We start from the raw sequence: 25,457 nt of genomic DNA, 5'->3' as shown, positions 1-25,457 counted from the left end.
TGGCTAGCCAGTCCTTTGCTTTCCTCTTAAGGCAAAGAAAAATTTTCAGCCTGAGAAGGAGACAGAGCTGTTGCAAAGACTGGCACAAATGCACCTACTCATCGGCCTAACCTGTTGCCTTCAAAATAAAAAGAGGCCCCTGGCAGGGGATGCATATCCCACTGCCTGTGGACATACCTTGAGCTACTCCATGATGTCTGCAGCTGAGCTGCCTGATTCAGGCAGTGAAAGGCATGTCAGGAAACATCCTGACAAGGACCAGCGCTGGATTTAACTCCTAACTAACTAAAACAACACGTCAAGTGCAATCCATTACCTCCCTGTCTTTGGTGTCTTTTCTTACTCCCGCTGAACACACAAATACTGAAACCAGCCTTAATTGCTTAATAGTGTTCTGTCACGATCACCAGATTTATCAACCATTTTCTCATGCAGTTATGAACAAAAGGGAAAGCTTTTGCTACGTGATTGTATAAAGCAAAATTTTTCACGTGCATGTTGGCCAATATCTGTATTTCTTAAACTGTCTGCAACAGACTTTTACAACAAATGTAACTTGCCAGAAAAAATTGCCTAGCAAGATATATGTCTGTCTTGTACATGCCAATTCTCTATAAAGTGGCTGATTTTTTTTGAGAACTCAGAAAATTTACACTTGTATCTCCTGCTCTTTTTAAAGAAACGTGTTATTATTTATACTGCACTTGCTCCTGAAAACTCAGCTAGAAAACGAAGGATGCATCAAGTGAGAAAATGTCTTCACGTAAGTTAGACAGAATTCCTATTCTAAAGAATTGACAGTGTAAGAAAAGATGTATGTAAATCTCCAACCTTTAAAAAGTACCAGCAATTGTTGTTTTCCATATTATGTCAGCATTTAAAAATCAGTGGTGAAATCAGATTTACATGTGGTCTTTCCAGGGATGCACAGATGCTAGGAATCCACGAGCAGTTCTAGCCTTATCTCCAGGTTCTTCTCTGGAAATCTTAACACATTGGTGTAATGCTAGTTAAATTTCAAATGGGCAAATGGGTGATTGATGTGGCCTCAAACAATTGAAATGAAAAAACTCTGGTATAGATTAATAGGAGTATTAGTGAAAGACGGAAAGGAAAACAAGGATTCTTTTATAATGTGACATGATACTTAAGAACACACGTCAGTAACTACAAATGTGTAATGTTTCTCTTTTAGTTTGCTGTACTTCTGACACTATTCTCTTACAATATTTTGCTTATCATCCTCTTGTGAGGTTTATTGTACTTACAAATTATTCCCAGACAGTCAGCTTCTCTGCTATCTTTTCATTAAAAAAAAGAATAAAAAAGTTTTGTGTGTAATACATTTTCCCTGCGGGAACTAATTCCACAAAGATATTGACTACAAGCCTTTCGTTGTTTTAAAATATGTAGACATGCATCAAACAGTTGATTCGTCTCCCCAGAGTCACCTTCTGAAGCTTTATCTGTGCATTACATCGCCGAAGCATCCTGCAGACCATGTAGGAGAAACTCCCTCTAATTTGTGCTCCCAAGCCAGTGCTTATCCTTACCTCGACTACTTTTTGCCATCAGATCGTTATGAATACTCTGTGCTACTCATTTTATGGTGTTTAGGGCTGTGTCTACTCTAGTTCCTTTGTTTAATATATTTTTAGTTCTTCCACTGTGGTATGACAGACTGCAGCATGTTAAAGAAAAAGTAAGGAGAATATTTGTATTGATTTCAAAATGCTGCAGATTGAGAGCATATGTACCGTGTATTCCCAAAACGTATGTTTTAACTTTCATTTATGTGCTGTGCTGAACAGTCTTCAAGCCAGGAAGTGATTTATATTTGCTAATTGCATGCACTTTGGTAGATTTGCAGCTAAAAATAAGTGGTTTGTTTTTTAATTATAAATGATTTATCCTTTCACACTGCATGTATCTAACACTTAGAAGCTAGCTGAAGACTTGGGAAATCTGCATTTAGTTTCCCCATCTGCCATAGACTGCTTTTGTATCTTTAGGCACCCACTGCGGGTTGTCCCTGTGCCCAGCTCAGAGGTGTCTGGACCTCATGGACATCTTGCTTCATTACACAACAGACAGAGCGATTAAGGAAACACTTTTGTGTTACAGCTAAACAAGTCCAACGGCAGGTTGCTGCCAAAAGCAATGGTTGAACTGCTTCTACCCCACCCCTGAACAAGGGTCCCACTTGCCTTTGCTGGATGTAACACCCCAGCAGCTGTGGGGGGAGCTGACCCAGCTGGATGATCTGGAGGAACATTGCTCTTCTTTTCTCTCATCAGAGGGTTAGTTTTCCACAGGGCCAGTTGGCTGAATGGACTTGCCCGGATGAACATACAGGAAAGAAAAGAGATTTTTTTTTATTGCAGGCAGCTTGCTGTTAGATCAAGTTAGAAGTAACTTGAAATGTCACCTTCGAGGGTCAGGGCAGGCAAGCCTGGGCTGGTGCTGCAGAAATTCTATCCGAGCTGTACGGCCTGACCTTCTCACTGGCGTTAGCTCTAGTATTCCTGTATCTAGACTGTAAGTGTCAGGACCCTGAGGGCACTCATAGCTCTTAATGACTGACCAGTCTCAACTGGGGCCTCCAACCCCGCCCTACCCTTGCCCAGGGGCTCTATTTAAGCTCAGCCCTGGCCCCCCCTTAGCCTCTGCCTGAGCTATGTTGGAGGACTAGTAGTCTGTAACTCCAGCACCCCTGTGCCTGGCTATGGACCCTGCTGGTCTGGACCCTGACATGTGGATTGACTTCCCTGCTTGACCTCAGACCTGTCATCACTATGGACCTGCCTGGCAATCACTGGGCTGTGTTGCAGTGACCACTGCTGGAATGGACCCTGACCTGTGGTTGATCTCTCAGCTTGATCGCAGACCTGCCTCACCACCATGAACTTGCCTGGTGATCTAGACTCTTGGTTGGACCTGGCCCTTGCTTGAGGCTAGTGGGACAGGCTCTGGCTGGTGAGACCCTTGTTCTGCTGGCTGTGGCACCCCTTCAACTCCCTGTCCCTTAAGGACCAAAGAGCATTTGTGGTGCCCAGGGAAAAAGGTGGTTCAAGGACCTAAATTGGCAGGAACATCTCTGCTCTGAAGAGTGGAGCTTAGCTCTGTCATCTTAGCTCTTGAACCAACTCAGCTCCTGGTTCATTGTGTCAGAAACAATGTGTAGGACTGGAAAGACCATGTAGCTGCCTGGGGAAGGCAATGGTGTGGGTCCTTTCTAACTTTGATTTGAATCATCTCTGGCTGGTACGGAGGGGCTTGGCTTTGTGGTCGGTTTAAGCTGACCTAAGCTCATACTGCTGCTGAAAGGGCAGGCCCTGTGTGGCTGTGCAACTACTAGAGCTGACACAAAGAATGTATTGGGAATGAATGATTGGGAAAGGCCGAGGGGGGAGGTGGAAACAGGGCTGTCTTCAGCCAGCCTTGAAACTGCATCCTAAGGCATTCCAGAGCAAGGGGGTAAAAAGTCCTGCACCTCGAACAAAGAGCTACTTCGTCTAATGCTGCAGAAATTAAACCCCACCATGCTGCATAGGCACCCAGGTCCCAGCAGCAGACTGCCATGTGTCACACCCAGATCCTATAACGGTTCTGGCAGTATCAAGCTTGTCTTGCCTCTTCCATTTAATTCATACTTGTATATTGATCAGTTTTCACTAGGAAGTGGATAATCTCTTGCCATTGTCTTCCTTGGTCTGAGGGGGAATATGTGCGTGTTTGTTTGTATAAGTGAGGAGAAGGTGGATTCAGACCTCAGCCTCCTTCCCTAACACGCAGCCAGATGCTTATCTGGGTTTGTTCCTCCTCTTGAAACTCTATTAGCGTCTGACAAGAAATACAAGATTCATATGGCAGAAAACAAGCCTAAGAGGGGTGAGATCTGATCTAGCAGGAAGTGAGGAGGAAATTCCTTTAATCTTGTCCTTGTTTCCACTCTGCTTATGAACTTTTTATTAAACAGTTGCTGACTTTTGAAATCCTAAACGTAATCTAAGCATTCCAGGAATGTGATCATTCTCCTCAATGGAAAGTAGTTATCACTCTTAGTACCTTCAACCAGCTTTGGCAGTGTCCTTCAGTTCCAGCAAAACAGTGCTACCCACTATCGAATCTGCCTGACCACAGTTACAGCTCTGATGGTGAATTGGTACTTTGTGTTGGCAGAAGGGAATAAACTGCAACCCTCCTAACCACACCAGCAAGAGGGAAAAGCATGTTTGGGGTCTGGTCGTGGGCACCATGTCATGGGCTGATCGAGCCCTTGTAATGAGGACACAGCTGCGTAGGAAGGATGCTCGTGAGCCTGGTCCCCAGCCTGGCCTGAGACATGCTGAAGAATGGGCGAATGAGAGCAAAATGCTGCTCTTGGCACTTATGATCTCAGGCAGTAGCTACACCTGACTCCTTTTCAGGCAGGCTTTTTTTTTTTTTTTTTTTTTTGGTGTAAAAGCTAAACTAGGAGAAATTAGTATGTTAAATGTTGATTTCACTCAGGCAGAGAGGGTTCAAAATGATTCCGTAAAACCAATCAGCTGCCCTCCCCAGAGCCATGGCTGCGTCTGGGCAGTAGGCGATGCCCTTCCCAAGGACAGAAGGTGGCTGGTGTCAGTTGTGTGCCTCCATCGTGGCTCAGACGTGCATCAGTATCTCCCGACGACCGCTGGCCACCCCCATTGCCATGAGCCCTCTGGGAGGCTTTGGTGTGGGGGGCAGGTACAGGCTGACCTGTGCTTGCAGTTGTGTCGGACACCCTAAGATGGCGATTTCACCACCTCTCTACTGACACGGCATCCTTTACTGTGTGGCTGGGGAGCTTCCTCAATGAAGTTTGCCAACAAGGTATCCTGGCTGTCATGCACAACAGGGGAAGACCAGGAGGAGACCTTGGAAAATTAGGAATGGAGGCAGCAAGTAGCAAAACTCGGCTCTATCTGGAAGAGTGTTTTGCCCCCACAGGTGGGGATCATGGGGATCCCAGGGATCATGTTTACTGTATGAGCAGCAGACCCTTGGAAAGCAAAAAGAGAAGGGGAAGGTGTTGGTACCCCCAGCTGGTGCCTTCATAAATCCACCTGCTTGGAAGTGGAAGGAACGAGGCGGGTTGTGAAGAAGGGCACCTCAGCTGTGTGGGCACGGCGGCCGGCACCTTCCTACGGCCCCTGGCTCACAGGGCAGGGACGCGGCGGCCACCCGCGAGGGCTCGCAGGTGAGAGACGCCGGGCCGGGCGGCGAGCCGCCAGCTGAGGAGGGGGGAAGACGGCGCCCGTCGGGGAGGGGCGAGGCGAGCGCCCCCCTGCGGCCCGCGGCCGCCGGGCCAGGGCGGGGCGGGAGGCGGCGGCGCGGGCGGGACAGTAGGGGGCGCTGCTCGGCCGGGCTGCGGCGGGGCCGGGGGGGCTCGGCCGGGGCCGGGCCGGTCTGCGAGCGGAGCTGGCGGAAAGTGACAAGTGAGGGGCTGAGGGCGGCAGAGGCGGCGGCCGCCCGCGCTCGCTTCCCCGCCCGCCAGGAGAGCGCAGCCCCGAGGGCGCGGCGTGGGACGGGTCGGCGGCGCGGGAGGAGACGCGGCCCCGCGGCGGTGCGCGGGCCGGCCCGGGACGCCGGCGCTGCGCGGTGGATGTGCGAGTAGCGCGGCGCCGGCTCAGGAATGCAGCAGCCGGGCGGCGGGGACGGGAGCCTCTTGCTGCTCCCGCTGCTCCTGCTGCTGCGCGCGGGCAGCCGGGCGGAGCTGGGGGACGCCACGCAAGGTAGGGGTGCGCGGGGCCACGTCCCGGCTTTTGTCCCGCGGGAGCCTGCCCTCGCCCGCGGCGGGACGGGGGTGATACCGGGGCGGGGGGCGTCTGTGAGGGGGGCCGGGACCGAGCCCCCGCCGAGCCGTCGGTGCCGCCTCGCGGGCCGCGCGCGGGGGGTCCGGCGCGGCGGGGCCGGCCCTGAGGCGCGGCCGGTCGCCCTGCGCGGCCGTGAGGGCGAGCGGAGCGCAGCGCTGCCCGCCGGCGGGACGCCGCCCTGCCGAGGGGGTCCGCGGGGCTGCGCGGCCCCGCCGCCCGCCGGAGAGCCCGGCGGCTCCGGCGCTCCCCCGCCCCCTCTTCCCGTTAACGAACTCCGAGTTTTATACTCGATCTGTGTTTAATTGCTTCGTAAAAAGCCCTTCCAAGTGTTTGGCCGAGTTATTAGCTACGCGTAACCGTTCCCAGGCGGTCCCGCTTTTGATACGTGATTGATGGTTCCCGAGGTGGTGTTATCAATGATGACTTGTCCTTTAGCTCCAGCTTTGGGGGATGTGATGCCATCTCATCGCCCTTGTAGTCGTCCAAGAAGGTTTTTTTAATTATTTTTTTTTTTAACAGCAACCTCAAAGAAAGCCTCTTTGATTTAGTTTTAACGAGTAATGTTTATTTTGCGATCCATCTGTTTTATTAGGGTTTTGATTTCAGCCTTTTGCAAATGATTTACGTTTAAAGCGTAGCACATGCATAAAGGGACCTAGATGGAATTAGGCAAGAAGGACTGATTTCTGAGGCCAAGTCAGTAAAAAGTGAGCAGTGCTTTTGGACGCCTGCATGAGAATTTTAGTAAGAGGTGGATATTCATGAACTTCATCTCCTTGAAGGTATTTTATGATGGGTACTTAAATCACAAGCCACTTCTGAAAAGTCCTGGTTGATAATATGGACATACTCAGTATTTAAAGAAGGGAAAAAAGTGAACACTAAAGAGGTAAAGCTGATGAGTTTAAATACCTAGCAGTTCAGAACTGAAACAGCTGTGGTTATAAAACCTCTAAGCCAAATTGCAGATACTGTAGGATAACTGCCTTTAAAAAGTCGTAGCTAGCAGATACATCGCTCTTGTCTTATGGCTGTGCCTGAATTTCTCTCTGTGTTTCAGTGTGTCCGTAATGATGCCATTACCTGGCACTGTGTGTTAGGTAGTGGATCTGTTTGAATGACTTCGAGATACCACAGTGCGACTCTGTTGGACACAGGAGTCTCCTGGGGCAGATTCAATGGCTGGATGATGTTGTAGCTTAGGGTAGGAATTCTCCGTGACATCTCAGTGAGAAAATTTTCAAATGTTGTTTTCTAGTGTCTCCAGGGAATGCTGTATGTGCTTAACAAATAGCTGTACTTTTAAAAGGGGCGGAAGAAAGACAGGCCATCTTTTTTCTTGTTTTTCAGTTAATTTCAAAACTTTAGGGTTATAATGTGAAATTTTGTGGGTTTCTAAGAGCCTGGAGGGGAAAAAAAAACAAACCTGAACATAAAGCAACTGATCACGTTAGGTCCAAAACTGGCCGTTTTTTATTTACTGTGAATTCTGCTGGGAAGTATCTTTCATTATATGAATTCACCTTTATGTATGACTATTAATACAGTCATTATGCACAATTACTTTCCACAGTGAAATATTTCCTGTATTTTAACTAATATCTTTGGTAAAAACTTACAGTGTTGACTTATGGGCGGATCAAATGATTTTTTTTTTTTTTTTGTTTAATAGATAGTTATCTATCACATATGTTACAACCACATACTACATTTTCCCCTAAACTTGCTAAAGATCTAGGTTTTGTAGAAGAATAAGGGAACCTGAACATCTAACACTCTAATTAAAAAACAAACAAACAAAAAATGTATTATAAAGTGTTTTACAGATTTCTTTAAGATAACCATAGTGGCTGGGTGAATAGATTTTGCTCCATCAGAAACCCAGCCAACCATACAGAACCCTTCAATCCCTACCCTTTTACCCTCACATTTTTCAAAAAGATAGAATATGGACCACTAAATAAGTAAACTACTTTTTTTTTCCAGGCATGTCAAATAAGGACTGCAGTGTAAGTCCATCTCTGGTAGTAGCCTAACTTCTACTACCAGAAAAGATGGGCTGGGAGTCCAAGATCTGACAGTCTAACACAAGGAAAATATTGAAGAGTAGTTTGGGCTGTTAGCTCCCTGAGGTCCAGAAGGATCAGAGCCTCATTGTGCTGCGCTTGGTCCAAACATCTGTGAAGACATGACTCCCACTCCAGAGACTTCCCAGTTTGACACTGTGATCCAGTAAACGCATACAGATGTGCACAGACGGCCTCATGTGAGTAGGCTGATGCAGCTCAGTAGGACAAGTCAGATGTGTATCTCCTTGGAGGCCAGGAACCTGTGCAGCTATTGTCACATCTCTTTTGGGGGGATTATTACCAAGTCGTCCATTTAGTTGAGATATTGTCAAGTAACCAAAACTGTTTTGCTGTGTTGCCTTCCAAAAGCTCTTTTTTGTCTTTTCCTCTTCACTTTTCCCCGTCTCCTGCTGCTTCCTTTTAGTCAATGACCTTTCCTTGTAGAGAGCAAAACAAAACAGAAAGCTCATTTTCCTTTGTGCATTCATGCCATCTTTAATGCGTGTTCTTCCCAAGGGTGCTCACGGGCTCGCCCAAGTGTTCTGAATAAAACCACAAAGTTAATGGGAATATAAATAACAGAGCGCTCTAACTTGGATATTTTTTCATTCTTTGCAGTATCTGACTGTGGATATTACCACTTCAGCTTTATTATTCCGTATCATGTAACTTTGTGAGGAGTCACAATGGAAGAAGTGTGAATAGTATAAAAGCATTTTAAAAGCATATAGTAAAACCACAGATCTCTAGATTATGTTTCAGATTATAGGGGGTACTGTTGATTTCCTTGAAAGTTCTCTCTTGTGAGCTGAAGTTCTGCAGCTCTTGATTAGTCCCTGTAATACTCTGGTGGTTAATTGTTTCATCCATAGGTCAACAGGCTGCTATTCCAGCCAGTATCCACTTAGGAGTTTACAAACAAACAAAATGCTTTTGTTGCCATAAGCCTGTAAGAAGATGAGAGTAGATGTCACTGTTTGACTCTCCATGATTGTAGTCTTGCATTTCTTGAAAAAAGTTGCTTGAAGTATCAGCAAATTATCTTCAGGACATTGCTTCTTTGTTTCTATAATTAATGTCTACTGAAATTCCTGTGTTGATTATGTACATACAGGAACTTGAAGTTAAAGTATTGCAAATGAGATCTGGGCAGGGAGGGGTTTTAAAGCTCGTGTATGGATTTTAAATGCAAATACCTAAATCTAGGCAAAGGGGGGCAGAGGGGGAAGCTTCCCTGAGGTGTGACACTAGATACCACTCTTCGGAAACACATGTAGAAATGCAGCAGTCTTCTGAGACTCAAAAGAGCACCTCAGAGTTGAAAACTCCTTTTAAAAAGTCTCTAACTAAATGCAGCTGCTTTCCACATAGCAATTGTCTTGCAAGCCAGAAATATCTAGAAAGTTAACTAATAAAAAATAAAAAGTGTAAACCTTTTCTTCCCCAAGCCCTGGGAAAAAAACTCAGTCATCCTCAATTGCAAATTTGTTTTCAAAATTGCAAATTTGTTTTCAAACAATTGTGCATGTTTTTGAAATTTTGTATCTTAAGAAATAATATTTAGTAATATCTGGTAGACTGTGAGCTGCAATTATTTTGGGCTGCAAAGTCATGTGTTTTATTTACTGTTTCAGTGTGATGTTCTCGTCTTGCTGTAGGTACCCAGGTAATACGTGCTGGTACTTCACTGGTGCAGTTGCTCCCTGAACCAAAAGAAACGAGGCAGCCTATGTCAGGGCTGGCCTTGGCAAAGCTGAGGAGTCTCACACCCAGCTTTGTGTAGGTGGAGGCATGACAGTGATAATGCAGTTTACATTTTGACAGTGACTGATATGTATTGAAACACTTAAATGAATATCAAATGAAGTTATTTTATTATTAAGATGCTATCTTCGATCCAAGTTTCTGCTTTTAAAAATCACCAAACTGGAACTGTTGTCTTATAATATTCTCTTGCACTTGAAAGCAGAGGGAAGGTTTATATGAAATCTGAATCTGCTTATGTGGTAGGAAAGAGTTTCTAGTGGTAAGGGTAGTGCAGCACTGGGAGGGCTGTGGATCCAACTCCCTAAAGCAGAGCTTAAAGAAATTTTGGGTTGATTGGGGCTGGGGCAACAGTTGAATAGTTAAGTGACTTTGTAGGGCTTCTTCCATCCTGGTTTCTTTTTCATTCTAATCATGGAGATATTGAAAGTCAATTAATCTGCTCATTTATAAATGAAAAAAAAACAGTGAAATGAATAAATGAGAGCAATTGTCTATGATTCTTTGGAAATAATAACAAAATAGTGGTGTTAGCTGAAGGATGCTTCTGTAGGTCTGGTGATTGCAGTTTTACATACATTATGATGAATGAAAAGCATTCTAAAATTCCTGAAATTTTACATTTGGTGTAAAATTTCATTTGGTCAGCTGCTGCAGAAGTTATAATTTTTTCTGTCTGCTTACAAGCAGAGTCACTGCCTGTCCCTCCTCGCCAGGAGTGTGGCATATGAGAGGTTTGGTCATGTTTACTGTCTTGATTGGGCTGAAATGACAGAATTCATGGGGAGGGTATGAAGTTTGCTAAGTTGAAAAAATGGAGTAATTTCAGCTTAAATAGATACTACTCGTGTATTATGTAATAATAAAGATCTAAATATTAGCATTATATAAATGTTCTTTTAGGTAAAGAATACTAAAGTTCTTTTAGGTCCTCTTGGGAGTATAATGTAAAATAAAAGAACTTGCATATATTTGGAATCTGATGCAATGTGATATTGAAAATGGTGCTCCGGCGAAGTCAGACAGCTTGGGAAAAAGAAGTAGCTTTAGAAAGGAACCCTTTAGTGAGGGAAAGCAATAACTCAGGCTTCTCAGCATACTTCCATGCCAGCATCCCGTAGTGAGGAAGATTGCTTTCTAGGATCTCCTCCTGAAGTGGAGACACTGGAGTGCCACTGTTTCCAAGTAAATCTGCAGAGCAATATATGAAAGGAAATGGCTAGTGACGTGTGAAAAGAATCCCATGGTGCACATTGCTGGGATGGACACAAATTTGGAGAGTGATTAGTTAGATACGATTCCTGAAAAATAGTGCAGAATGGTCACCAACAGGAACAGAAAGCCACATCACTCCTGTTGAGGTGGAACTGACAGGTGTAAATTAATTGTGGGGCCAATACTGTGTTTCAGCAGTGCTGTGTACAATGCTAGGCTTTTTCTAATGTATTTCAACAAGTCATTAGCTGGAGTTCATGCTGAAGGCATGAAATAGGCTCTAAAGCAGAAGAAAGCCTAGGTCAAGTCTGCTTTGTTACTTCTACTGAGTTCCACGGCGTGATTGTACTTGATATCCTCTTTAACAAAATCCCTTCAGAGAGCTGCATAGAGGCTCTGGTTGTGTTTGATCAGTGAGGTGCTACAGAGCACCTTCACAGGAGACTGAAGAACAACAAAAAATTGTCTCTTGTGGGAAGTATCCTGTATCGCTGATGCTGGCAAGGTCTGGGCAGCATGTCCCTGTCGGCTGGATCGGGACAATTACATGCCAGTTCAGTAGTGCTGGTCCAGGCATGGCTTAAGCCATCCAGGCCTTTCTGTTGTCACATTGGAGGCAGGGAGCCTGGGCATGCTCATGGCACTTTGAGAGTGTTGAAGGGAAAGATCTGTCTGGCCTTGGTGTCAGGGAAGGTTTAAAAAAAAAAAAATAATTGAGGCAAGTCACCGTATGTAGCGGCAAGACACACTCCTCCTGAAGAGTTCGAGCAAAAGTGCTGGTAACTTTGTGCAGATGTTGCATGTTTTTTATAACTGCTGCTGATGCCCTGTTCTGTGTTGTGTTGTACAAAGACACGCTTTCACTCTGTAACAGATATTTGGTACTAGATTTATGTTAGGACTTAGCCATCCCAACATGCACTGGTAAAGTTTCATAACTAGCTGAGTTCTTGAGAAAACAGTTGGTGGAGGCCCTGGTGGAAGCCTGCATTTTATTAAAAGTTTTTTTTCGAACTGGTCAGTTCATCTGTTGAAACTGATACTTCACGATGGCTTCCTGTGACCTTCTGCTCCTTTCCTCCAAGGGGTGTCAGTTGTGCGTACTCCTGTCCCGTTCCCAGATGCTCTGCTCTGTCTGCAGCAGAGGTCTGAACATCTGCTCCGCGCAGATCTGGGAAAGAAACGGGGTGGTGAAGCTCTGTGTCGGAGCATAGCAGCAGGCCATGGGAAATTGAAAGATCAGAGATAAGCAAGCAAAAATGTTAGGCAACTTTATAACCTCATTGCACATTCCCTCCAGAGACTGGAAATATATGAGGGTATGGTTTTCTTACCCTTAGAACTTGAGATTATCTTTGGAAGGATATGTACTTCCAGATTCACAGTGTGAGCATTCCTCTTGAGAGACAGCTATTTTGTCCTCCTCTGAAGGAGACGGCACAGTCCCTCCTGAAGATGCTAAGCCACGCTTTAAAGGATTGATGGTGTAAGTGTAATGTGCCGCCTGAGAGTGTCCACGTCGTGGCTGGTCAATAGAGAACATAATGGCTACTCATTCACAGAAACTGTGTGCTTCAGTGCTGAGAATACAGGCTAGAGAAAGAGGGATTTTATGACCTGTGTGGCCTTATTTTCAAAACTCATGAGGACCTTTAGCTCTTATCACATTTACTTAGGAGAGCCAAGCACGTCTCAAAATCTCATCAGAAAGGGCATAGGGCGCAGATCAGTCCAAAGGCTTCAGAAACCTGGTCAGGAGAAATGAAGCTACTTGAGCTGATACAGTGAGTGAGAAGTTCTACTAGAGCCCTTTTTAAATCATGTCTGGTACTTCATCTTTTCTTGTTGGGCTAATACCACTTTGAAAAGAACCTGTCTTTGTACTTCAGTCTCCTAACCACATCTAGGTAAAAGGCAGGAATGGCATTCGTAGGGAAAAGTGCTCTCTTTCGTTAGCCCAGCTGACAAGCTTTTGAGTGCAGAATGTGGGCTCAGACCTGAGAGCAAGAGTGGACCCTAATAAGGCCTAATAGTAACACCACCACCTTTCCTTGTTTCTTTAAATTGTCACAATCTTGTAACTGCCATTATTTGAAAAATAATGGCAATGCTTCCAGTAGTACATCGATTAATTTGTGCTAGGCAGAGGCTGCAGGTTAGTATTTTGTTTTGTTTTCATTAGCACTAGTACTATAGAAAAGTTACTATGACACTTGCTATGTTAAAGTACTTTCAGTTAAAGTGACTTCTCCACCATCTTCCAGAGAGCTTTTGTCTGATTCTGAAGAGAATGTGAGTGTCTGGATAGGATTGCTCTTCCTGAAGAGCTTTCCCCACTTAAAAGCAGGGACGTAAAGGTGGTCATGTATGTATAAGGATTCTTGGGTAGCAAAAAATGCCAGGATGGTAGAATGAATTGCAGAGTATGGTGACAAGGCTGGGCTGATGGACATCCTAAAAAGTTTGAGGCACATATAATAAGGGCATAGGAGTCTTGATGTTCTCCTAGGAGAGTCTGTTGGTTGTGGTGAGCACTTCTCTTAGTCTTTCTTAGACTTGGTACCAGCTTTTCTTACACAACATTATGCACTGATTGTGTATGGATAATAAACCAGCTTGCCAGAGACATTTTGTTGCAAATATGAACATGTTATGGAACTGCTAATCGTTGAAGTCCTTGAGATAGTCAGACTGGAAAAAGCCAGAAGGGATTAGTCCAGACTCAGTACACCCCGTGAGGTCAGGCAGGTGTATTCTTGACCTTCTCTCACTACAAATTGAAAGGGATTTGAATGTTTCCAGACGATTCTTGTATTTGATGAAGCTTTTAAGTTTTCTTCCCACTTGCAGAAAAAATTATCTATGCTTGTGCTCGTTACTGCTCTGAGCTACAAAGCGAGTGGTAAGTCACCTTTTTGACTTGGTTGAAGGAGGAGAAATGCTGTGTTGTAGTGGTGTCATTGTGTTTGTAGCAGCAGCCGAATAAAATGTACAAGCCTGTCTCACCACCTCAGCATCCATACCTTTGAACATTTGTGGAATATGTAACTTGGAGAGGGGTTTTGTTTTCTTTCTGTTGAATTCAGTTTCAGTAATTCTGTCCTCAAAGATAAGTGTGACTGTGTACACAGAGCGGTCTCTAGGAGAAGCCAGAAGCTTGGCCAAATGACCAAAAAAAAAAAAAAAGTGCATTAGAACTAAGATTAGATCCATTTTTGATCAAGTGAAGTCTTGCTTGCAAAACTTCTGTTACCTCACCTTTCTTTTCATGGAGAGGCATCATCTTTATTGTACAGTGAATATCACTTCCATCTGTGACATCTTTATAGAGTTATTGTATATCTGAGCGCTGTGGAGTCTACGCTGTATTTACAACAGCTTTTGCCTCTCCCAGTTTTTCCTGTAAGAGGTCAGTTATCATGGTTGAACATCTCTTCTGCAAAATTAACTTGGCTTCAAATAAAAGGAAGAATCTTTGTAATTGTTTTGTTTACTCTGAAATATTTGATGTGCTGTATAAGTAACAAGCATTCTGTATGTTTTAGTTTTTAATTTTATTTTGTGTGTTAATTATTCACTCCATATGTTTTGATTTTTTTTTTAATACATTATCTGTCTGAATTTAATGAAAATTTGTAGTATGATGGAGACATCTCTTTTTCTCCAGAACAAGCTGAGTGTAGAGAGCACCACGTTGAGCTCTGCTTTCAGTGTGTTTCACCCAGAATGACAAGAGGTCATTTAATTCCCAGTTGATTGTCAGGGAAATGGATTTCTGTCATTAAATGCTTTCAAAAGGTCACAGAATAGCACTAGGTGGGTCTTTGCTTCTGACCGTTGACGTACTGTTCTAGTGTCTTAAACCATTTTCTCTTCCTACATTTAAAGCTCTTCTCCAAATGAAAAAAATGGTTCCCAGTTTTGATTTATGTGCCCTTCGCTTTTTTATGAAGCGTAGAAGCACAGAATGCCCTTGAGAGCTGAGTAGTCCTGGAGGGCTAGTAATATCCCATAGCTGAGAAGCTGGCAGCAAGAGGGAAGCTGGTAATTAGAAGTGAAAATGTGGTAGTTTAGAAGTAACTATCAGCCAACGATTAAATCTGAAATTCCAAGTGGGTTCTTCTTTTGTTCAGGCCCTGTCTGGGCATTTGGTGCATTTTGCTACTGCTGGGCAGGAGAGTTGCGTTTGCTCTGATTAGCAGTATGTCAGAAGTCCTCCTGGAAATGGGCTGGTGCAAAGCTGGCCCCCTTCTAGCTGGTGTAGATGCTCATGAGGCTTGAGCCTCATCATCGATTTCCTTTTAATATCTGGGGCATCTTAGTAGTGTGGCTGATGCTTTTTACAGCTCTGAAAGGTCCGGAGCTGTGGTTTCAGCACATGGTCCGTTTGCCCCGTATTGCATGAAGCAGTTATGATTAACTTGGGAATGCCAGGCTGCTGGCATCCCTGAGGTTGAAACACTTCATGTTCACGATAGGATGTTTTTGAACTGAGGGCCCCTTGCTTTTAAATTCACTTTTCTTGGCAGTCTGTCAGAGCCCAAGTCTGGCAGCCTTTGTAAGTGAGATGCAACAAGCCTCACTTATTTTAGCTATTGGTCTGTCACTGTGTTTTTAATTTACTGTAGTTTAATAACTGACACAATGCTGGAATAAATAAATGGGCTGTGAACATTCTCATAGACTTTGGAAGTCCAGCTCAGGGCAAGATTTAGCTTTTAATTAACACTGTCCATGAGATTTATTGTTAAAATTGTATCCTTTTAAATAAGTAAATCTCAAGTTGAGTAAGAGATGAATAATTGAAACCTGGTGTGGGATAATAGAATGCATTCTAGTGCATGCAGTAGTGGAGCACAGTACCTTCCCCAGCAGAGCGAATGGAGGCCCATCATAGCTCGAGACTTGTTTCTTATAAGTTATGGGTCATTCCACTGCCAGGCCGTAAGTTGGATGTTGTCGTTATTTATCCTCTCCCTTTATTTTTCCTGTGTACAGTATATTGCTATATGTTGAAAAACATATGTTCTTCACAACATTAAGAACAGTAGTATTTTACATGTGTATAAACCAGATTTTTAGTACAGCAAAGACCTTTAGGAAGGCCTTTGGACGTCCAGCTAAAAAGAACTGTTGAAGGGTTTTTGCTTCTTTTAGCCCGTACTGCTACTTAAATTCTCCAAAAAGAGGCCCAGGCGAGGGAAGAAACTGTAAAAGCATCCTCTCACTGTAGAGGAATCTTAGTCATTAGCAAAATTCTAATTCATCAGGGATCAAAAGAAGATGTTCTCCTGATTTTCTTCCATTACGTAGTGGGGGGATGATATCTGATTTGCCATTTTTCCTTTGAGAGTCTGTAGGACATGATTTATGTTCTCACATTCTGGTTTTGTGATTATTTTTTTAAGACACAATCTTCTTTTAAATCCTAATGAGTATTTCTGACTCTTATGACTGGTTGTGTAGTGAACCCTGAGCAGTAGTAAAAGGTTCACAAAACTTGAGAAAATTTTATGTGCAGAAATTTAACGTTCCATACGGACTTCTCTTAAGATCTTTGGTCTCCTGCTTTTCCTAGCAGCAAATATCGTCCACATATGAGGAGCTCTGTGATCAACCCTTTTCATTTCACACTGAAAATCTACAGGGAATGTCAAAGTCAGACTGATTTTGGTTTATTTTGTTGGTTGTGCTAGTCAGGGTGAGACAGATTAGGTTGGGCATTAAGATAATTGTCCCATTCCTTTCTTCCTGAACTAGTTTTAATGGGGAGCCAGATTTGGCAGTTGTCAAACTTGTCTCTGGTTTCAAAACGTATTTATCTGTGAAGGTCCTAATAGTTCTGGGGAAGTTCTTTGATCTGTCTTGAAAATTTAAAAAGTTGATAGTTGGTATTGGGGGAAGGGGAAAAAGGTCTTCTCAGTGTCGATAGTAGGTAAAGTTAATTTTCAAAGAATTTGTTCAATAGAGAGAGGCTACCTGCAAACTCGCTGCCTTTCCTTGCCATAAGGCTCCTGGTTGGGTAATACAATCTCTTGTGTGAGGGTTGCAGGTGGAAGTGGCTCCTATAAATGTGAGACCTTTACAAGGATTTTGGGGAACCTGAACATCTAAGGTTGCTCTGTCATCATTCATGGGGCCTGTTCAGTTCTCTCATTCAAGGCCATTCTGAAGACTCCGGGCTTGGAGTACTCTTAAGTACTGGGAGAATTTTTTGGCCTGCGTTATGTTTATTGTGGGGTACCACTGGTATAATGGTCCCATCCAGCTTTAAAAATCCATGGGTAGCTCTAAGAGCAGTCCCCTTTTTCAAGAAGATTTCAACTGAATGCAGCACAAGCGTCTTAACTGGCATTGTTCTTCCTGTTGTGTCAATAAATAACTGAAGCTGTTGCCTCAGGCGTCACAGACCATCAAGCAAGGGTCGTAGCAGGGAGAGTAATGCTATCACTGCCTTTGGTTTGGCAAAAATGCAGTGTGTATGGTTCTGCGCAGTTTTGTATGTTAGGTATTTTTTTTTTTTTTTGGTCAGCTCTACAGAAACCCCCTACCCAAACCCTGTAATTGTCGGATGTTCTGTTACACTATTCCCCCTGCCAGTTGTTATCTCCTAAGATTATCAAGGGTAACTTCACATGGACTAATTGTAATAACTGAAAAAGCCTAAGGGGAAGAATTCTGTCTCGACGTTGCAAGTAGGGGATTAAGTGTGTATATATTCCATGTAATTTGCTGAGAGGTGTCTATGTACATATCTGTCAGAAGAACTGTAAAATCATTTGAAATACTGCAAAGGATAGTTATGTGGTGATAAGGAGGCTCAACTTTCTTTTGCTTTTGTTGCATTATCCCACTGCAGCTAATTTGATACACTTTTTTTTTCTTCTCTTGCCTGTATAAGCTAGTGTCAGGCTCCTTGAGAAGGCACTTATGTTCTTGAAGGATTATTGTGTTAATTTAGCTTTCATTTCATCAGGTATCAAGGGCTGATATTATTCTGCTATTTGTTACTGTACTTTTACTGTAAATTACTGACACCAGAGATGGCTGGTGATTACAACTAAGATGACTGAGGTGCAGGAAGGAAATACTAGTTTTTGATCTCTACTTGCTTTGCTGTCTTAAAGATCCTACAAATGGTTATGATCCTCTGGGGCTCATTCATTCAGTAATGCTGATTAAAATAGTCAATCTGAGCAACAGAGCTTGACAGATTTTCTGCCAAAGTCCTTTAAAGAATACATGTAATGCATCTTTTAGGAAATTCAGCGGGCAATTGCTTTCAGTCAGCTAAAATATTTCCCATGTAAAAGAATGCCTACTATGCTGGACTTGTGATGGGAAGTACTGTCCTGTTGGAAATTACAGGCTGGTTTCATTGTATCTTCTTACAAATATATATTTTTTTAATGATCGCTGTTTTTGTTAAAAATAAATGTTAACTGCACTAGATTTGTATTTGTTCTATATTGTTCCTGGGTTCTAAGTTGTTTCTTCTGAACTGGAGCATGTTAAGTAATACAGGCGTCTGAAGCTATTCAGCATATCAGTTTTATTTAAATAAGGGGTAAAAAGTGAATTATCTAACGGTTCAAAAAAGATTTATTTGTCTTAATTTTGGACTCAGTGGAATCACTCTCTAAGCTTTTCTTGGGACTTCTGGGTAAAATAGAGCTTCTTTCAATGTGAAAGCGATGATGTGGGGTGCAAGCCTACCCCTGAAGTGTGATGTTATTGCCCTAAAAGGTGCATCTTGAAACAGTTAACATGAATTCATTCCTGTTAATGATGATACTTGTTACTACTAGACATAGAAGGTAAATTGAAAAGTTACTTTGATATATTTTCCTTATTTTTAAAATAAAATCCATTTTTTTTCCATCAAAAATAATTTTGCTACTTTGTTTCCAGGCATGCTTCATCTAGCAGTGAACAAGGGGAGTCCTTTCATAGAAAGCAATTTCAGTGCTGACTGTCCTAGAATATTTTATCCCGAAGAACAGAGAAGTGCAATTCTTCTAATTGACTTCGTTGGGACTTAAAGTACACGTGGTGCTTTAAAGAAATAGGAGAGGTGTTTTGTTTTGTTTTGCCACATTGCTCCATTACACTGGTGCAACTCCTGAGTACTTCCCATCAACTTCAGTGTTGTTCAAATGTATGGTGGTACCACTGAGATGGTTATGCTTCTGTAGGTTTGTGCAGCAAAGGAAAACTAATTGACAAATGGTGATAGCCTGGAGTTCTGCCGGTGCCCCTTTTCTCATAGATGTTAAGTGTCCTCTGCAGAATGTGTGAAATTTGAATACTTTGGATTTTGTCTTTAAGCAGAATATAGTGTTGCTTTTGCTTCCTGCACCAAATGCCATGGGAGAAAGGATAGTTTTGATCTGTGCTATCCATACTGTGATGTGTAGCTGTCTCAGCTTTCAGGGATGAAAGACAACTGTCATTTAAAGCGCTTGCCATATGAGAAAACAGTGTCTATTCTTGCATAGCTGTTTGGGGGAAGGGAGAAAGCAAATGCTTTGCATACAGGAAAATATCTGCTCAGGGGGTATTTGATTTCACTAAACAAAATATTATCCAGCCTTCTCTGCATGACTTTCATACCATAATGGGGTTAAAATGAACAGCCAAATGCAAATGGTTACACTTCTTGTTCCATGTATGTTCTCATGCCCTCTACCAGCCTTAACCATAATATCCTGTCTTTTTTCTTAAAGGAATATATACTAGGAAATTAAAAGGCATCTCATTTGCTTAGTAATAAATAGTATAGAATTCAGTCAAATCCTAGTGACAAGATGCTGTTTATTTCTACTAGAGTATTTCTCAGACTGAATATGACTTGAAATAAGCGGTTTCATTTCCAAATTTTAAATCCATTTGTATGTCAGGAAAGCATTTACAGTATTTGATGAAAGCTGTTACTACCTGAGACACTGTTTTTTCTTGAAGCCTATATTTAGTAATTGCATGTGCAATTCAAGGAGAGAAATAGGAGTCTGAGCATGAACTTACTTTTCACATTTTGGAGGAATATAAAGATATAAAAAAGGAAATGTTTAATGCTGTGCATTTAAATTAGCTCTCTTGATTGGGAAACAACTCCTGTTTTTAGTCTCCCATGTGGCTTCTTTGGCTTTTATGAGTTTTCTCATCACTTTATAGAGTTCTGAAGTGAATGATTTTTGTGTATGTAGAAAAAGGATTTTATAATCTTCAGGATTTTTCTGTTTTGCCTGAATCTATCAAACGTTTGTTCAGATGAAGTGAAAGGGAAGACAGCTTGAAGTGTCTTTTTCCTGTTGCACAAGATTTGATCCTTGCTTGAGTTCTGCAGAATTTACTAGTTTGAGCCAAACTAGGAAACATTTGGGATATTTTATGTTCATTCATCTTTGATGTTTGGGATTTGAGACTTCAGTGGTTTATTTTGGACATAAGCCCAGGTGAAAATGTGCTGGAAAAGGGGTGCACCTGGCAGGCGAGGTTCTGGCAGCCCTTTTCTGGCCTGTACCAACAGGTTCTGTCCTGGGCCAGTTTTAATCCGAGGCGTTTCTAGGGTTTCCATCTCCCTTGTATCTGGATACTGGTATGTCTGAAGATACAATATACAGGAGAGTCACCCCTGGAGAGCACAAACACTGACGGTTTGGAAATTCAGTGTTAGTGCCTGCATTCCAGGGTGGGTTTTTTGTTATTTTTTTGTTCTGTGTTTTTTAACGATGAACTTCCCCTCTATGGAACTCTGTTGTTTGTTGAGAATTGGAGGTGAAATGGCGTACGCTGAACTTCGTGATTTATATTGTCTTTGGTAGAAGGCTTATTCAAAGATGCCAGGAGTATTTGGAAGCATCATCTGATCCAGAGTGCAGCTGCATTTTCACTCACATTCTTTTATGAGGAGCAGAGCGCACTCTGGGGCTATGTTATTGAGCTACTCTGACGAATCGTTTCTATTGGCAATTCAACGTCCTGGAGTTTTGTTTGGGTTTTAGTGTATTCTTGTGTCAGCCAGCATCTGCTTAGATGTTTTCTATTAACATCCCTTTAATTTTGGGATATGCTTTGCTTAATTGAAACTTTGAAGTCACAGGAAGATATTTTGACCAAACCTGTTCTTCCTTACACTAATGTAAATGCAGAATAAATGCATACTGCGACTGATGCTGGTAATAAATTGTCTTTGTTGAAGAGTCCATGATTTGGAAGTTTCCAGTTCCTTTGGTTCAGCAAGACTCCAAATTTCTTGACTTTCCACGCACGCTGCAAGGCTTGCCTGCTCATCTGAGCTGCTTTATAAAGAATAGATGGAAGGAAGGGTAGCTCTTGGAAATCATGAATGGGTAGCAGTAGTCACTGATAAGTGCTCCATGACATACTTTGTATGCATTGTTTTAAAAAATGTATTTAAATGCATTTTTTTGTATATGTGCCAAAAGCATGGGGCAGTTAGTTTTAAATGAACACCCTGACCTGGTGTTAGAAATGTGGTATGGTTCAATTCTTATGTGCACATGATGAACAGCAGAGAAATACAACATACCATGAAGTTATGCAGCAGTGCCAGCTCTTCAGTTGTTTTGTGTTTATAAGCAGATGCTTATTCTTTAATCTAGGGAATGATTGGTATATTATCCACAGTGTGACTGATTTACCAAGAGATGCAATCAATTTGTTTCCAAGCAGAGACATGTCTGGCCTAATACAATACAGGCCCACTAATGACAATGTAGTTTCCAGTGCTTTTTCTTATTTTCCACTTTTTAGTGACTGGGGTTATTAAAAAAAAAAAAAAAGTCCATCTGTACCAATTTACTTTTTCAGGGGAGAATGTACTGGGGAGCAGAATTACAGATGTTCACGTGCCCCAACCCTGTAATGCTATTAGCAAATGACAGAGCTGCAACGTTATGTGGCATGGCAGCTAGAATAATTGACCTATTTTTCTTTCAAAACCCTTGTTTATATTAGAAGCTTTATATCTCAAATAAAATTAGCTTTATGTGAATGGGAGCTATACTTGTAATGATTTAGTTTAGCAAAGTAATGTCAACACCCCAAAGGATTTCTGGCCTTTGATTTTTCCAGTGTCCAATGGAAGCCTTTCATAGAGGCTGGATAATGTCTCGTTCCGACTTCTGTTGCAGCACACCCAGAGAAGTGTCTTGACAGCTTCCAAACCGATAATATCTTACTTATGTTTCAATATATGAATAACAGCACAGGCTTTCTAGAGATTGTATTTTTGTAATGTCTTTGGTTCTGTAACATACTGTAGCCAGATGAATATAAATCCTTCAGCATTTTGAAGAACAGGAATGTATCCCTTTTAAAAATGTGTGTTATAGCAGGGATGTGCAGTAACATCAGTTCACTGAGCCAGAGTTATATTCTTTTAATTAAGAGGTGCAGTTAGCAGAGCACATGATACTTCTTCCTCTTCATGCTGCTTCTTTCCTCTTTTCTACTCTCTGTTCTCCAGTGTGTTTTTTTTCACGGTCCTTGGGAGTCTTGTTTTTTCAAAGTGATCCCCTGCTGACTATTTTGAGGTCTGTCTAAGCAGTTTCTTCAGCTCTGATTTAAAAGAAGTTGTTCCCTTTGATTACTTAAATAATTCCATTGCTGTCCATGTGATTAGTTGCTTCGCGGTGGATGAGCTGGGAGGAGAAGGGGCTAAAGAGCTGCCAGTGCTTCTTGGTACATCTGCTGTGATCATGTCTCATCCAACCGGGGTATGTCTTTGTGCATCCCAGGTTCGTCACCCTAAGCTGGGAACTGTGTAAATGACTCTTGCATCAGATAGAGACTGGTGGAGAAGCCATTCTGTGCAAGCCGGTGCTGGAAATGCTCTGCTTCTGTTGAAAAAGCTGTTCCACGTGGCGTTGCTGCAGATGTCTCTGGTGGTTCTCAGCAGGCAAGTCCTATGGAAAGTTCTGGTGCTTTATCAGCTACAGCAAGAAGTGAGAACTCCTCCTGCTAATCTTCTTACGGAGGCAATTGCTGTGGTGAGGAAAAATGCCTCAAGCTGTTACCTCCTCCGCAGGGCTGGTTTGTTTTCCCCTTTCCTATCACCTCCCTTTGCCCCACAGCATATGCACCACTGCCTGTGTTTGCCTTTTTTCTTCTATTGACAGTGAATGTTGCTTATTTATTCTTGTCTTCAGGAAAACTTTGAAAATAGTAACTTGCCTTTTAATTTAATATCTGCTGGTTCCTAGATTACTGTGGTGGCAGAATCTGAAGGGTTCAGACTGGGGACATCTGTGTTTGTTCAAGAAACAACAGGAGATGCAGTGGATGGAAAATAGATTAAGTTTGTTGAGGCACAAGAAACTGGCAAGATACCTTGAAGAAAGTGTTAAATAACAATCTCTGCTTAAGGCCCCAATCCAGCAAAGCACTTAAACATATATTGTAACTGTAAACAGTCGAGACGTCCAGTTGATTTAAATGGGACTAGTTTTGTGTTTAGATACTCGCTTGAGTGCCTTTCTGGATCAGGGCCTAAGTGAGTGAGAGTTTGAGTTGTTTTTCATTTACAAGAGTGAGACTTGAAAGTGAGACCTGACCAGTGGTTAGTGATGTCCTGGGGCATCTGAGATCTCAGAGAGACTTTTTAAGGCTGTATCCCTGCTGCTACTTTTCCTGCTCCTTGAAAATATGCTTCTTTTTCCTCACTTATTTTTCTGCTCACACATCAAATGACTTATGCAGAATGTGAATCTAAAAGATGCAAATAATTCATCACATGCCAGGGTAATGGTGTAACTGATCACATTTTTCAAGGGCCTCAACCCAACTTGTGTGGTGGAAGAGAAAGAAGGGAAGGAGCAATGAAAGTAGTGATGTAGAGGTGTCTTTCTAGTTCGCTGGCATAAGTACATGTAAAATTCTTAGTTTTATGTAAGTACACATAAAACTATAGGTGAGGTTTTAAAATATATAGATCCTATGCAGATAATCTGTATCTTTCTGTGAATCTTCAATCTATCCTAGAAGTGTTTCTTAGGGAAACAGGATTTTTTTCAAGCAATTATTCCCATATGATTTTCATTACTGGAAGGAACTTGCTTAGTGGTCTTGATCCCACAAACTATGTCTCTTGCAAGTTGTCTTTACTCCAGAGAGCTGACTACTGACTTCAGAGGAGACTGCCATGCAGAGAATGCTATTCTGCTTCAGGTTTGCCATTGACTTTGCAACAATTTCTCTCCTTCCCAATCTGTGTGAAGTAGGATAATAATGTTTACCCACCTGTGTAATAGGAGTTCAGATGCTTGAATGAAAGGCTCTACTGTGCAAAAATACTAGGTAGCACTATTGGGGGGGGGAAGTATTCTGTACCTGCAACTTTAGACTATTTACAGTGAATGTAGTGAAGTTTTCATCAACAAATAGATAAGGTATACTTGGTTTGCACCAGTGCATGATGTCGCTTTAAAAATAAATAATATTAGGAAATAACGCTACAGTTGTCACTATCTTAGTATTGGCAAAAATGTGAAGGACAACTTTCTAATCCCTTAGGTGTGGAAATTCTGCTGCTTCCATTCCTGGTTATTGAACTGTTCTGCTTCTGGCAAATGTGCTGCCTACCTCCTGTTCCTCTCCTGGCTTGCGTGTCCGTGCTGTTTCTGACTCCAAATGGCATAGTACTTCGAAGGAGCTGACGGAGGAAAAAGGTTGCAATAGCAGGGTGATGAAGAAGAGAATCAAATTTGCTAAAGAGTAATACTTAAAGAATAATATTGTTTTTACTGTGTATTGCACCTGGTTTATGCCACAGTTCAGGTTGTGTACAAACACCTGGTAAGGAACAGCCTCTTTTCTCTGGTACTTTTATAGTCTAGATCTCAGTGGTGGTGATGTCAGTGGTAAAACTCCATTGATTTCAACGGGGACAAGACTCTTCCTTCAATATATAATCAAGTGTGTGAGGAGGAACAGTAGCCCAGAGCAGAGGTTTGACAAAAAGTCACACAACAGGTTAAAAATAAAGCACAGATTCTTCCAAGTCTCCAGGAGGCACTTTATAAGCTGCCCAAAGTGCTTCTCAAGAAGTAAATGAAAGAATATAGAAAATTGTAAAATAAGTAGCTCTTCTGTTAATCTTCCGTCATCAGCCATGGAGGGGTGTATGTGTGTGTGGTGGGGGTGTGTGTGTACAGCATACTCAGTAAAGACCCTTAGAGCTGTTCCTACATAAGCCTTAGGTCAAGAAATACACCTGACAAAGCTATAATCTGTAGACCTGTGCAAAACACCTTTTCATAAGGCCTTGTTTCATATTCGTTTGGCTAAATCTTCTTACAAATTTTCCTAGTGTTTTACGTGCACAAACTATATCATTGTTTTGGAAAATGCAAGCCTGACCACTGTAAACGGGTTTATATTTCCAACAGGGCAGTTATTTAATTTCCTGTTGGAAGTCTGCAAATGTTGGCACTGTTCACTCGTTGGCAGGAAGCCAAAAGAGAGTACAGTATCATTAACATGCTACAGTCCATTTGAGATTTCAATTGGTTTCATCCAAACTTTAAGACTGGACTATAACAAAATA

The 25,457-nt window shown here is 42.4% G+C and overlaps 1 protein-coding gene across 3 annotated transcripts in view; it reads left to right on the top strand.

Moving 5' to 3' along the window:
• The first annotated feature begins 5,497 nt into the window (after positions 1-5,497).
• Positions 5,498-25,457, top strand: part of ROR1 (ROR family WNT receptor 1) — a 175,580-nt gene continuing 155,620 nt past the window's right edge. For 2 of the 3 annotated variants that reach the window (XM_087731695.1, XM_087731693.1), the window contains exon 1: positions 5,498-5,759. In XM_087731695.1, the coding sequence (XP_087587821.1) occupies positions 5,660-5,759 (100 nt within the window). In that variant the 5' untranslated portion in view covers positions 5,498-5,659. Of the gene's footprint in view, positions 5,760-8,037; positions 8,107-25,457 lie in introns of those variants that run through there. The other variant, XM_087731694.1, reaches the window with a different exon arrangement.

This window comes from Nipponia nippon, unplaced genomic scaffold, assembly GCF_047370975.1.
Source record: "Nipponia nippon isolate SJK-2023a ecotype South Korea unplaced genomic scaffold, ASM4737097v1 scaffold_5, whole genome shotgun sequence".
NCBI lineage: Eukaryota > Metazoa > Chordata > Aves > Pelecaniformes > Threskiornithidae > Nipponia > Nipponia nippon.
The sequence above is the reverse complement of the archived record's forward strand: the minus strand, read 5'-3'. Positions and strand labels throughout refer to the sequence as shown.